The sequence below is a fragment of the Populus nigra genome, chromosome 11 (assembly GCF_951802175.1).
Source record: "Populus nigra chromosome 11, ddPopNigr1.1, whole genome shotgun sequence".
NCBI classification, from domain to species: domain Eukaryota; kingdom Viridiplantae; phylum Streptophyta; class Magnoliopsida; order Malpighiales; family Salicaceae; genus Populus; species Populus nigra.
The window spans coordinates 13000140-13015591 of NC_084862.1; the positions used below are offsets into that span (position 1 = coordinate 13000140).

Here is a 15452-nt window from a genome sequence, read left to right on the forward strand (position 1 = left end):
AAGATACACTTCTAAGTCATTTTATATTTGCTTCAAAATTAAATGAATTTGGATTTTAAAAAATAAATTAAATTCTATGATTATTGTGATAATTTCACTTTATATATATGTTTTAAAAAATAACTTGATAGTTAATTAAATTTTTTAAATTAAAAAGATTTCACTGAATTAATGTATTTTCCATTTAAACTTAAAACATGAGTTTTGAATCACAAATTTCATGAGAGACGTGGCTTTTTAAAGTAATGTTTTTTTTAAAAAAATTATTTTTAATATTAACATATTAAAATTTAAAAATATTAAAAAAATATTAATTTAAAATATAAAAACTAACAGCCTTATTATCTATCAAATATCTATGGTTGAGCGGTAATGTACACCACCGTCCAAACTGTGTCGGAAAAGACAAAACTGGCGTCAGCTTCCTTGGAGGAACTATCAAGGAAAATACCAAGTTGACTATTTATGTCTGCCAGGAAAGCCACTATACATGCCGTCTTGCAAGACAAGCATGCATGCGTCACTTATGACACTGCTGCCTTAGCCAATAAGATTAGCTATCTCCGCTTGCCGGGCTATAAAATTCTTGCACAAAACACACAAGTGGAGAGGAAAGAGGAGGAGGAGGAGAATCGAATAGACAAAAAAAATGAACCCAGCAGATATGTTTACTCAAGTAGGTTCTGTGATTGCAAGTGTTATGTTTGCTTGTGCCATGTTCAAGCAATATTGTCCGTATAGTGTACAAGAATATTTTGATAAATACTCCAAAAGGGCCTTCACTTTCGTTTACCCATACATTCAAATTAGCTTCAATGAATTCACCGGCGATCGCTTCATGCGTAGTGAAGCTTACTCTGCCATTGAGAATTATCTTGGTTCTCGTTCATCTACGCAGGCAAAGCGGCTCAAGGCTGATGTTGTCAAGAGCAACCAGTCGGTTGTTCTTAGCATGGATGATTATGAAGAGGTTGGTGATGAATTCCAGGGAGTCAAACTTAAGTGGGCTTCAGGGAAACATATTTCCAAGACGCCATCTTTTTCTTTCTATCCTGTAGCGGATGAGAAGAAGTACTACAAGCTCACTTTCCATAAAAGACACCGGCAACTCATCCTCGGGGATTACTTGAATCATGTCTTGAAAGAGGGTAATGAAATCAAGGTGAGGAATCGTCAGCGGAAGCTTTACACTAACAGTGGATCATACTGGAGGCATGTGGTGTTTCAGCATCCGGCTAGTTTCGAGACGCTTGCAATGGAGGCAGAGAGGAAGCAGGAAATCGTTGATGATCTTGTCATATTCAGCAAGGCTGAAGACTTCTATGCAAGAATTGGAAGGGCTTGGAAGCGAGGGTATCTGCTTTTCGGTCCACCCGGGACTGGTAAATCAACTATGATTGCAGCCATGGCCAATCTCTTAAACTACGATATATATGATCTTGAATTGACTGCTGTGAAGGATAACACTGAGTTGAGAAAGCTACTGATGGAGACAACAACCAGGTCCATTATTGTGATTGAGGATATTGATTGTTCTCTTGACCTAACTGGTCAAAGGAAGAAGAAGAAGGAGGAAGAGGGGGAGAAAGATGAGAAGGATCCAAAGCCGAAGCTGCCCAAGGAAGAAGATAGCAAACAGAGTCAGGTCACTCTTTCTGGGATTTTGAATTTTGTTGATGGACTTTGGTCAGCTTGCAGAGGAGAAAGACTGATTGTTTTCACGACTAATTTTGTGGAGAAACTTGATCCAGCACTCATTAGGAAAGGAAGGATGGACAAGCACATAGAATTGTCCTATTGTAGCTTTGAAGCATTCCAGGTTTTGGCGAAGAACTACCTTCGGCTTGATTCACACCACTTGTTTGCCAGAATCCAGGAGTTGTTGGGGGAAACCAAAATGACCCCTGCTGAAGTAGCAGAGCATTTGATGCCGAAGACTATTTCTGGAGACGCCAAGGTTTGCTTGGAGAGCCTAATAGGAGCACTCGAGAAGGCGAAAGAGGACGCTATATTGAAAGCAGAAGAAGAAGCAAAAGAAAAGGAGAAGGAGAGTGCTAGATTGAAAGCAGAAGAAGAAGCAAAAGAGAAAGAGAAAGAGAAAGCAAAAGCTGAAGAAGAAGCAAAAGAGAAAGCAAAAGCTGAAGAAGAAGCAAAAGAAAAGGATTCATCAGCTGCAGAGAATGCAAAGAAGCAAGTAAAAGAAAATGGTTTCTGTGATCATGGAAATGGAGAACTGAATAACAAAGAAAGTAAGCAGGAGGGCTTCAGCCACTAATGGTCAGCTCTGCAGTATTTGGGATTGAAGAAGCTTGGTCTCTTGAGATCGAATAATCACATTTCTATGATTTTAATGACTGTAAAGATTATCCCAACAATGGTGATATCCAAATCAACAGTCGTCTAGCATGATTAAACAACTTCAAGCTTGATTAAAGATGTAGTAGTTTACCTTAATGCTATCTTTTTATGGTTATTTCTTCATTAGTCACTTTCCCCTTGTTAAAATCTTCAACTTCTGCTAGTCCAGAAAATCAGAATCACTTACAAGGGCATCTCCAAAATACTCCTTGCCAGTTACATCTCCGAGGCTTATCTAAAGAAAGCTCGGGACCAAAAGAGATAGATAAATGAGGGAAAAAAAAATACTAATATGGTATGTGATGGAGGGAATGAACCCTTTAAATAAATATAAAGGTACTGTTAAAGTTGAAATAAAAAAACTTATATGGTCGTTAATTTCAGAGCTCGTGGGATTAGTTAACGTGTGTGCAAATTAATCCGAACACTCACTTAAACTAAAAAAAAAAGATTATGACTATTAGTTTTAAAAAAATTTCATGACATCACTGAAACTTGCAATAAGTTTTGATGGATAAAAAGATTAGAAAAAATTAAAATAAATGTTTTTTTGAAAATGAAAAATAATTTTGAGGAATTACAATGGACATGAAGTATTAAAGTTAAAAAAGAATTGCATGTAAAAATATTGATGTAAACTTGAATAAAAATTGGTAAAGTTATCATGAACCGGTAACAAGTCTATAAATAAGATAATTAGTAAAAAGGAAAAGTAAATAAACTTGTGATAAAAAAATAGTCTCAAGGATTTAGTAGAATAATTAGTACAATTTATGCAAGGATAGAATAAAAAAAAATCAGATTTTTGCTGAAAAATAATAAATAATTTAATTTTATGTTATCGAATATAACTCTCAATTTAATTATTGAATCAATTTAACATTTCACGAGGAGTCTCATGACATATTTCTCTATCCTGGGTTAGAATTTTATAACAATTAGAACTTGAAAAGAATGTAGACAAAAAATACCATGTAGACTTACTAATGGCAATTTCATAAATAGGTGGAAAAAATGGAAAAAATCAGTTTTTCCTCTCTTTACAAGCGACGGGCCTGCTGGAAAAATTAGAGGGGGAGAGTTCTTCATCTTTACTCGAGTTTTAATTAGAAAACCTAGGAGAAACCATTGTTTAGGGCATGAGAGATGAAAGGATGGGAGTTAAACACAATCAAACATTCCTTTGTAACATTGCCTTGAAATTTTAAATTTCGCATTAAAAGTTTTAAAAACCCCTCCACAATTTTAATACTCCATCAATAATTCCCTCGTTACGTTAAAGTAGTACATAGTATTAAAGATGTATTAATTACCCGTTCTTTGCTTTATGCAAATGCACCAACGAACTAGTAATTAATATTATTATTAATTAGTCTGTCGATGATTCCTTTGGTACATGAACAATTCCCTTCACTTCTTAAATACACTGACAGACTCAAAACCATAAGTGTTTTCATCGGTGATGCATGAACAGTTCTCTTTACCTCTAGAATACATTGATGGACTCAAACTTGTCAATGTTTTCATTAGTTATGCGTGAACAATTCTCTAGAATACACCGACAAGATCAAATTCATTAATAATGTGCATAGTGAATGACAGATTGTATCTGTATTCCTTGTCCATCCTCCCTGCAAAAAAGTTCAATTGAAAGCTTCATGCACTGATAAGGAATGCAGTACATTGTTATTGAAAATAGTAATGAAAAAGAGTTTTTTATACTTAGGTGGTTTAATTAATTAACTTGAACCAAGTTCAATTTGATTCAAAGGCTTTTCAAGATCGAAACAGAACATGTAGAATGAAACTGGAATATTCCAGTCGAAATTTAGCCGAAAAATCTAGAATTGACCAAGATTTAAAATGAGATGAAAATTGATCTGTTTTGTTCCTTTTTTTTTAATTGATATAAAATGTTTTGAATATTCCAGCGAAATAAAACGGAATTAACAACCTTATCTAGAAGTCCAGCTCATATGCTTATTTTTTTCTTTTGTTTTTGAAAGAGTAAATTACATGTTATCTGCTCTAATTTTTTTTTTAATCAGACAGCATTTCAATCAGTGTAGGTAAATAGTATGTTATCTTCTAGTCCCCTTTTTTGACCATCTCCAATTACTAGAATTACTAGAATGTTAGGATCCGAGTTTTAAGACTTTCATAGCTCGATTTTCAAACTTTTTCTATAAAAAAATAATATCCCATGAACATAAAAAAAGTTAGGAAAAATTGAGAGAAATCCGAGATAGATGGTTCTGAGAAATTTCCACCAGAGTTAGGAAAATGGAAAAAGTTGACAACTTTTTGGGAAAAAAAAGTAGAGAAATCAAGGTTAAGACGACCAAGAAATCAAGGCTAAGCAATTGAACATTTTCCTCTTTCATGGAAAAAGTTGAGAAATTTTGTTTTAATTTGGTTTGGTACTGTCATAATGAAGAGTGCTTTTCAAAATTATTTTTTATTTAAAAATATATTTAAATGATTTTTTTAATTTTTTTAAAAAATCAATGCATTAAAACATATAAAAAAATTAATTTAATATTATTTTCAAATAAAATATATTTTAAAAAACACTAAAAAACAAAAATGATAGCCACGACAAAGAAATCAAGGCTAAGCAATTCAATATAACTAATTATAATATATAATAAATTCATTGAAACAATATATATAGCTATAAAAGAAAAACGATACACATCATGTCATTTACGTTTTCTTCAAAATTAAATGAATTTGAATATCTTAAAACAAATTATCTATCATGATTATTAATTATAAGATCCATGATAAATTGTTTTTTAATCTTTCAAGTCAAATTTGATTTGATTGTAATTTGTACATATTTCCACTGTAATTTTGGAACTTGTGATAAAACTAGAAGGTTTTTCCTTAATCTAGAAATGATAATACCATGCTTCTTGTAATAAAAATAATTTTACCATCTTTTGTTTAATATATATATATATATATATATATATATATATAAGAAAAACGAATGTTTACATTATACTATTGAAATTAACAAAACTGGTCCTTTTGATGCTTTTTATTATAATTTTCACCTTATAGTGTTGACTAACCATCTAGTTAGCCTCTAATAACTAAATTTTTAACAATCCTGGAAGGTGTAACTCAACTGATCAGGCTCTAGGTTTGTTCTCTAGAGGTTAGTACCGGTTTGAGTTCCATAAACCTCAGGCTTACATGGTCATTAACTTCAGTGCCTATGAGATTAGTCAAGGTACACGCAAGCTAACCCGGACATCCATATTAATAAATAAACAAAAAATAACTGAACTAATATAATAAAAATAATAATGTAATGTTGGTTATAATAATTTTGAAAATTTAATTTAATGGTTAAAAATGTATATTCAATCTTATTAAATTTATTTGAATGCACGAGAAAATTTAATTTTAATTAATGTATAAGTTGAACAAAAAATATTCTTTATAATAAAATAAAAAATTCCCTAGTTGTGTTTTTTTAATAAATAAAATAACTAATCCAATGGTCCAAAGGCTGCTTCGTAGCGCAGGTGAAGATTTCTTCTCTAAGTTCAACTATCTCTTTGTTTCTTCATATAAACCTCAATTTCATTAACTAAACATATCAATTAGTATTTTGAATTGTAAGATATATTTATTTTACAAACAGGTATTTAAAATTAAATATTCATTATAAATTAAAGATATCTTATATTATCAAACTTGTTATTATAAAACGTGTTTAAGTTGGAGAATTTAGTGATACGTGTAATGTAATATAAAATCTTAATAAAAATATACTTTTAAGTACTTATCACTTTTATTTTAATTAGCATAAGACTTGATTTTTTATACAGGAGATAATAGTCGCTTGCTTGGATAATTGACACATTGTTTTCTGGTTGACTTTTTGACTATCTCTAATGATAGAAAAGTTATAATCCTATTTTTTAGATCTCCCAGACCTAATTTTCAACAGGTTTTCAGTTGAAAATAAACCAAAAAACCTTATGAACCTCAGCCTATTTCAAACCCCAAAAAACCTATATTCACTCTAAAAATTAAAATCCATCAGAATAAAAAACAAATTTATGGTTCCCAATTTATATTTTATGACATGTTCAAAGAGAAATACAATCTCAATTGAACCCTTCTCTCTAAAACAAACTTCCTAATGTGTTTGAGATTATGGTAGTGGTTGCGGTTCAAAGTGCTTTTCGCTTAAAAATGCATTAAAATAATATTTTTTCTTTTTTAAAAAATTATTTTTGATATCAATACATCAAAATGATCTAAAAACATAAAAAATAATTTTTAACCGAAAAAAATTAAAATTTAAAAAAACGTGATTTGTACCGTGTTTCCAAACATACTCTAACACTAAGATCAACATTTTTATGTTTGAAATGTATTGGACCAAACACTTTCTATATCATTTTCTATTTTTTGATGACTTTTTCTTTCTCAAATTCTAGAAACTGGAACATAAAACAAATAAATTTTAAGATTAAAATACAAAATCTTTAAAAGATTAGGAGAAGAAAATAAAAGACCAATAATAGTAAAAATAAATAGTAAGAGATTAGGGAGTGAACTATAGCTTTTTATGCCCCCAAATGAATAGTAAATATGGTTGTGATTTGTATGAGTGTTAACTTTAATCCTTGTTATTTTAAATTTTTATTTGATTAAATTAAATTCTACTTTATAATATCAAACTTTAATTTAATGTTGAGATATTTTTTTTATTTTTATGAATATGTAATATCACATAAATTGAAATAAATTAAGTAAATTAAAAAAATTAATTCGAATGTAACTTTAAGGGAAAAAAAGGGGATTGACTCTTACTATATTGTGGTAAACCATAGGGCAACCGGGTCTTGATCCGTATGAGAATCTTGATATCTTCAAGATAACATTATGGGTCAAGTAATGACGTGGCTCCATACAAATGACGCAGAGAAAAGATTAACAATAGAAAGTCTTGCATTCAAACTTGATGGTTGCTTGTTTTCAAACTTGACGATTAATTAATTTTGTATTTTTAAATCTTTCTTTTTATTATTTTATAACTTGTTTATTTCTTGTTTCAAGAGTTGAAGAGGAAAGATGGTTGGGAATAGATTATATATTTTTCTTTAATAAAATGCTATCAAATCAAGAATATTTAACATTGATAATTAAGAAATTATTTAATTGTTTTAAATATTAATTAATTTTTTTTGATAAATTACATGAACTATAATATTAATCCTATTGCATTTACCTATTAAAAAATTAACAAGCATATTAAAAATATTTATAAAATTTCATCAAATAATAATTTTGAATTAAAGTGTTTTATTTGCAAGGAAAATTATTTAATATTTAAAATTAATTTCTTTACAAGTACTATGTTCATGACCAACACCAACATTGGCCTTGCTGAGCCATTAATTTTTTTATTTTTTAAAGTTCAAATCTTATTGTCAATATACCATATTATTAAAAAAAAATACACTTTCAAAATCATTTAAGAAGATCTTAATTTTAATTAACACGTAAACTAATTCCAAAATATTCTTTATCATGAAATTAAACTCTGGTCGTGCTAGGCTGCTAGCTTTTTGTTTTTTGGTTTAATAAATAAAATATGTAACCCTAATGGTCCAGAGACTGCATATATATAAAATTGTGAACGTGATGAAAGAGGAAGTAGCAAAGAAGAAGACACCATATCCATCGTTCATAGAATCTAGCGGCTGCATGCTTCTTGTAATAAAAATAATTTTACTATCTTTTGTTTAATATATATATATATATATATATATATATATATATAAAGAAAAATGAATGTTTACATTATACTATTGAAATTAACATCCTTGAAAAAAAGAACCATAAATAATTAATTAAGAAATCATTGCGTATTTTGAGGGGGTGACAAAACTGGTCCTTCTTATTGCTTTTTATTACAATTTTAGATTTTTTAAATACTAAATAATAATAATAACTCTAAACTTAATATACAACAATCAGAAAGTAAATTGAAATTCAAAATTTATAAAATTAATGACACTTTTTTTGAATAATTGATCTCTTGTTTTCATTTTTTTTAATGTTGATATATTTTACATGTCTACCATAACTTATATATTCAACTAAAACATTTTTTTTAATCTATGTTTCTCCCAATATATACTGTATTTAATATAATATACTGGAAAAATTACGACTATCATTATGTATCAGTTTTGATATGAAAATATTTACGTTCATATTATATATAGAGAATAATTTATGAACAAGAGAGATATATTTATGATAAATTATTCATTATATTTTTCTAATACACTTAGTTATAGTTTGAAATCTCTAATTATCACTACAATTAATATCACAAATGATATATTAATTTCTAGATGATGCCTTGTTGAATGAGGCAATTCATTGATTATGTTTGAAAATAGAAGAAGTAAATAATATGAAAAAATTTCAGAGAAAAGAGTGCATTTTTCAAAAATAAAATACTATAATATCAAATCAAAGTATGATTAACATTGATAAAAAAACTGTTTAATCAATTAATATAGCACATTAATGAATATCACCAATCTAATTTCTTCACTTAACAAATCTTATGTTCACGACTAACACCAAACATTAAAAAAAAGAGAAAAGGTTTGGTGCTTTTACTATGCACCAAACATTGTAGATCCTCTTATATTTTACTTTGAATTAGTGCGATGGATTTTTCTCTTTTTTTTGTTTAATTTGGTCATTATACTTTTTTTTTTAATAATTGTATCCTTATTTGTTCAAACTGAAGGCCTCTTATTTGTTAACCAAGAACAACATTGAAAAAATGGGATCAAAATGAAAACAACAAAAGAACTATATGGTCATTTCAAAATTGACTACAAAAAATATACACTAGTCCTCTTACTTTGAAACTCATCCATTTTCAATTCCTTGAGTTTTTTTCAAAATTCACTTTTGATCCAAAAATTTATTTCTCTTATTTTTCAGTCTTTATTTGAGGTGAAAGAGAGAAAGCCACTTGATTCCAGTAGTAGATAGAAAAAACACCAATTGACAAGATTTTGACCACTAAAATAATTATTTTGGGTATCTAAGAGTTCTATTCAATGGAAAGAGCTTCATTTTCTCCTTCAAATTGTTTGAGAAGATAGATATGACCTCAAGAAGTTTTGGGTTTTGAATTAATATTTATTTTTGAATCATATTTTGAGTTGTGTAAAGCAAGGTTGTCAAAAATAATTTTTTGACACGACACGAAAAATACAATATAAACTTGGATCGAAAAATCATAAAATTATAAGTAATTTTTTTAAACTAATTATATATTGATAATTCTAGTTAAGAAATTAAATTACATTAAAATATGATAAAAAGAGTCAACAATATTATAATCAATGAGTAATCTAAATAAAATAAGAGAGATAGATAGTATATATGAATAAATTAATGACATGAAAAAATAAAGTCTCAGAACAAAATTTCTCAATACAGAGGAATCACTGAAAGATAGGAAGTACATATAAACCTAGTGACAACCTGGTTGTTCCCATCATAATAAGTCTTGATAAACCCTTTTTGGGTTGCAAGCTAATGAGTTTAAATTAGTAATTAACTAACATAAATTCAATAATGAAATAAACCCCTAAACAATATTCAATGTGCTAGCTAGAAAAAATTCAATTAAAAATAATTATTTAAAAATAAATAAATAAATAAATAAAATAATAGAAAAATTCTTCATGTTAAAATTCCTCTATGTAGTCTGAATCTATAATTTTTGTATATTCTTGGCAGTTTTGAGTCATGATTTCAAATGTCATTCTCTCCTGATTTCAAGCATGTCATTCTCTCTCGTTTGGATGAATTATTAGGCCTACGATATATAGTTGGAAAGTTTCAGATGTCTAGTTCCTATCCCAACTTTAATCAAAGCAAAATTCCACTGATAGCTCTAGATATGTCCCAAATAGTACACGAAGGTATTATTTGACATATTTGACAATATTAGTTTATTAAATTTGACCCTTTGAAATATTATGTTTCCTAACTCCATTTGACCTGAAAATTTACTATAATATATTTTCATGTATCTAATATTTCCTTATAAAATTTTAGCTTTATCCAATATACGGTTTGAAAGATATGCTCAATCTCGTAAAACTAGTCAGCAGACATTTTAAGGTCAAATTTAGATCTGACTTGGTTCATATCACAAATTTAGTAAACTCGTAAAATCGAACCGAGTTTACCAATTTTACCGATTTTGCACGAGTTAAGTTCTATTTTACTGGTTTCGAGTTTTTAGTCCCGATTTTACGAGTTAACTCGCGATTTTAACAACCTTGATGTGAAGGCATGAACAAGTTTATTTTTGGCCTCTAGGTATTTTTTTAGGTAAAAAATTGGTTGAAAAATCAATTTTTTAGGTGTGAAATATCCATGACCAGCTTTACGGCAATCTCTGTTATTGGAATTTGGGTGTTGTAGGCGACGCGTCACCTCCTCTACTTTTTTCAAAGAAAACAAGGTAAAAGACATGTCATTCGTCCCATAAAAATAGAAACAAAATTAATCAAAGCCGAGGTGCGTGGTTCTTGGCTACTAGACTCATGTGCCGAGTTTTTTTTTAGGCATTTTAATTTTTTTCTTAATTTTATCTTTTAATATTTTATTAATTTTACATTAATTATCATTATTTATTTTATCTTGCTTTTTATAGAGTTACCATGAGCTTAAATAAACATTATGTAATTTTATTAATATTTGATTTTGCAAATACCTTTTTTTATTGTTATTTTTTTTACTTTTAAAATTATCTTTGAACTCATCAAATTAACAAGTTGACATCATATTATCCCTTACATAATTTAATTATTTTTGTATTGAAGAACACATAAGCAACACCTATTTCTTTACGTCAAAAAAATTAATTTGGCCTACAGTGTTGGCCAACCATCTAATTAGCCACTAATAGCTGAACTATTAACAAATTATGATATAAGAAAAATAATAATGCAATGTTGGTTATATTAATTTTAAAAAGTTAATTTAATGGTTAAAAATGTATATTTAACCTTATTAAATTTATTTGAATGCACGAGAAAATTTAATTTTAATTAATGTATAAGTTGAACCAAAAATATTCTTTATAATAAAATAAAAAATTCCCTAGTTGTATTTTTTTAATAAATTAAATAACTAATCCAATTAATGGTCCAGATGCTGCTTAGTAGTGCAGGAGAAGATAACGTTTCTATTGTTCAAAATTCCCAACTGTAATCATCTAGGTGGTGGGCCAGTGGTAAAAATTTGGGATTAAAAGGTTTGCTTCCTCTGTGGTCTCAGGTTCGAGCCCTGTAGTTGCTCATATGATGGCCACTGGAGGCTTACATGGTCGTTAACTTCAGGGCCCGTGGGATTAGTCAAGGTGCGTATAAGCTGCCCGAACACCCACGTTAAACTAAAAAAAAATTCCTAACTGTCCCATATTAAATAGATATTCAACTGCTGCTGAGAAATTTCCAACTGCCCTAGGAACTTGCTAGGAAAAAAATAATATAAAGCTATCAAAGGAAAAAGATACACTTCTAAGTCATTTTATATTTGCTTCAAAATTAAATGAATTTGGATTTCTTAAAATAAATTATGTTCTATGATTATTGTGATGATTATTAAAAATATTAAAATAATTCAATTAATACAAAAATAAATATGAACATAAAATAGAAAAAGACCAGAATTCTTGTCAATTGATTTGTATTCTTCTTCATACTTTAACCTAAATACAAAGAGCTTATATATAGATTAAACTGGAAATATTATTATATCTTTAATAAATAAATAAGATAAATATATTATTTAACAAAAACAAAATAATAATTTTATTTTTTATATAAATTTTGAATTTGATTGTAGTTAGTACATATTTCCACTGTAATTTGGAACTTGGCTTAAAACTAAATTGTTTTCTCTTAATCTAGAAATTATAATATCGTGCTTCTTTTAACAAAAATAATTTTATTATCTTTTGTTTAAAATATTTTTTAATATCAAATAATAAGAATAACTCTAAACTTAATAAATACAACAACCAGAAAGTAAATTAAAATTTATTAAAAGTCATGGAGGAAATTTATTTCCATCTTGACCAGAGTAGGATTCAACAAATGTTAAGGTTATAATTGTAATAACTGAGAGACAAATATGAAAAAGAGGATCCAAGGTAACCTAAATTAATTACTTTTATTAAAATAATATATATTTTTTAATAATTAAATTTTTTAAAATAAAAAAATTTCACTGAATTAATGTATTTTTCATTGAAACTTAAAACATGAATTTCATGAGAGACATGATTTTTAAAGTAATGTTTTTTTTTAACATCAATCTATTAAAATTTAAAAACACATTAAAAATAAAAAAATAAACAGCCTGCAATATCTGTCAGATATCTATAGTTGAGCGGTAATGTACACCAGCGTCCAAACTGTATCGGAAACGACAAAACCATGGTCCCAGAAGTCCTCTGGCGTCAGCTTGCTTTTAGGAACTATCTGGAAAAATACGAAGTTGACTATAGATGTCTGCCAGGAAAGCCACTATACATGCCGTCTTGCAAGACAAGCATGCATGCGTCACTTATGACACTGCTGACTTAGCCAATAAGATTAGCTATCTCCGCTTGCCGGGCTATAAAATTCTTGCACAGAACACGCAAGTGGAGAGGAAAGAAGAGGAGGAGGAGAATCGAATAGACAAAAAAAATGAACCCAGCAGATATGTTTACTCAAGTAGGTTCTGTGATTGCAAGTGTTATGTTTGCTTGGGCCATGTTCAAGCAATATTGTCCGTATAGTGTACAAGAATATTTTGATAAATACTCCAAAAGGGCCTTCACTTTCGTTTACCCATACATTCAAATTAGCTTTAATGAATTCACCGGCGATCGCTTCATGCGTAGTGAAGCTTACTCTGCCATTGAGAATTATCTTGGTTCTCGTTCATCTACGCAAGCAAAGCGGCTCAAGGCTGATGTTGTCAAGAACAGCCAGTCGGTTGTTCTTAGCATGGATGATTATGAAGAGGTTGGTGATGAATTCCAGGGAGTCAAACTTAGGTGGGCTTCAGGGAAACATATTTCCAAGACGCAATCTGTTTCTTTCTATCCCGTAACGGATGAGAAGAAGTACTACAAGCTCACTTTCCATAAAAGACACCGGCAACTCATCCTGGGGGATTACTTGAATTATGTCTTGAAAGAGGGTAATGAAATCAAGGTGAGGAATCGTCAGAGGAAGCTTTACACTAACAGTGGATCGTACTGGAGGCATGTGGTGTTTCAGCATCCGGCTAGTTTCGAGACGCTTGCAATGGAGGCAGAGAGGAAGCAGGAAATCGTTGATGATCTTGTCATATTCAGCACGGCTGAAGACTTCTATGCAAGAATTGGAAGGGCTTGGAAGCGAGGGTATCTGCTTTTCGGTCCACCCGGGACTGGTAAATCAACTATGATTGCAGCCATGGCCAATCTGTTGAACTACGATATATATGATCTTGAACTGACTGCTGTGAAGGATAACACTGAGTTGAGAAAGCTACTGATCGAGACAACAAGCAGGTCCATTATTGTGATTGAGGATATTGATTGTTCTCTTGATCTAACTGGTCAAAGGAAGAAGAAGAAGGAGGAAGAGGGGGTGAGAGATGAGAAGGATCCAAATCCGAAGCTGCCCAAGGAAGAAGATAGCAAACAGAGTCAGGTCACTCTTTCTGGGATTTTGAATTTTGTTGATGGACTTTGGTCAGCTTGCAGAGGAGAAAGACTGATTGTTTTCACGACTAATTTTGTGGAGAAACTTGATCCAGCTCTCATTAGGAAAGGAAGGATGGACAAGCACATAGAATTGTCCTATTGTAGCTTTGAAGCATTCCAGGTTTTGGCAAAGAACTACCTTCGGCTTGAATCACACCACTTGTTTGCCAGAATCCAGGAGTTGTTGGGGGAAACCAAAATGACCCCTGCTGAAGTAGCAGAGCATTTGATGCCGAAGACTATTACTGGAGACGCCAAGGTTTGCTTGGAGAGCCTAATAGGAGCACTCGAGAAGGCGAAAGAGGACGCTATATTGAAAGCAGAAGAAGAAGCAAAAGAAAAGGAGGAGAGTGCTAGATTGAAAGCAGAAGAAGAAGCAAAAGAGAAAGAGAAAGCAAAAGCTGAAGAAGAAGCAAAAGAGAAAGCGAAAGCTGAAGAAGAAGCAAAAGAAAAGGATTCATCAGCTGCAGAGAATGCAAAGAAGCAAGTAAAAGAAAATGGTTTCTGTGATAATGGAAATGGAGATCTGAAAAACAAAGAAAATAAGTAGGAGGGCTTCAGCCACTAATGGTCAGCTCTGCAGTATTTGGGATTGAAGAAGCTTGGTCTGTTGAGATCGAATAATCACATTTCTACGATTTTAATGACTGTAAAGATTATCCCAACAATGGTGATATCCAAATCAACAGTCGTCTAGCATGATTAAACAACTTCAAGCTTGATTAAAGATGTAGTAGTTTACCTTAATGCTATCTTTTTACGGTTATTTCTTCATTAGTCACTTTCCCCTTGTTAAAATCTTCAACTTCTGCTAGTCCAGAAAATCAGAATCACTTACAAGGGCATCTCCAAAATACTCCTTGCCAGTTACATCTCCGAGGCTTATCTAAAGAAAACTCGGGACCAAAAGAGATGGATAAATGAGGAAAATAAATACTAATATGGTATGTGATGGAGGGAATGACCCCTTTAAAAAAATTTAAAGGAAACGAAGATTATGACTATTAGTTTATAAAAAATTTCATGACATCAATGAAACTGACAACAAGTTTTGATTGATAAAAAGATTAGAAAAAATTTAAATAAATGTTTTTTTTTTGAGAATGAGAAATAATTTTGAGGAATTACAATGGACATGAAGAACTAAAGTTAAGAAAGAATTGCATGTAAAAATATTGATGTAAACCTGAATAAAAATCGGTAAAGTTATCGCAAACCAGTAATAATTCTGTAAATAAGATAATTAATATAAGGAAAAATAAATATACTT

General features: G+C 30.0%; 2 protein-coding genes across 2 annotated transcripts; both read left to right on the plus strand.

The window, feature by feature from the left end:
• The first annotated feature begins 527 nt into the window (after positions 1-527).
• LOC133667978 (AAA-ATPase ASD, mitochondrial-like) lies at positions 528-2488 on the plus strand. The gene has a single exon (XM_062087704.1). It carries the CDS (start codon positions 650-652, stop codon positions 2273-2275), a length of 1626 nt encoding a protein of 541 aa, XP_061943688.1. The 5' UTR covers positions 528-649; the 3' UTR covers positions 2276-2488.
• Positions 2489-13063: 10575 nt separating this feature from the next.
• On the plus strand, positions 13064-14959 carry LOC133668214 (AAA-ATPase ASD, mitochondrial-like). The gene has a single exon (XM_062087983.1). It carries the CDS (start codon positions 13134-13136, stop codon positions 14730-14732), a length of 1599 nt encoding a protein of 532 aa, XP_061943967.1. The 5' UTR covers positions 13064-13133; the 3' UTR covers positions 14733-14959.
• The last annotated feature ends 493 nt before the right edge of the window (positions 14960-15452 follow it).

Excerpts from the sequence above, each read along its gene's own strand:
- LOC133667978 (XM_062087704.1), top strand. The coding sequence starts at position 650 with ATGAACCCAGCAGATATGTTTACTCAAGTAGGTTCTGTGATTGCAAGT.
- LOC133668214 (XM_062087983.1), top strand. The coding sequence starts at position 13,134 with ATGAACCCAGCAGATATGTTTACTCAAGTAGGTTCTGTGATTGCAAGT.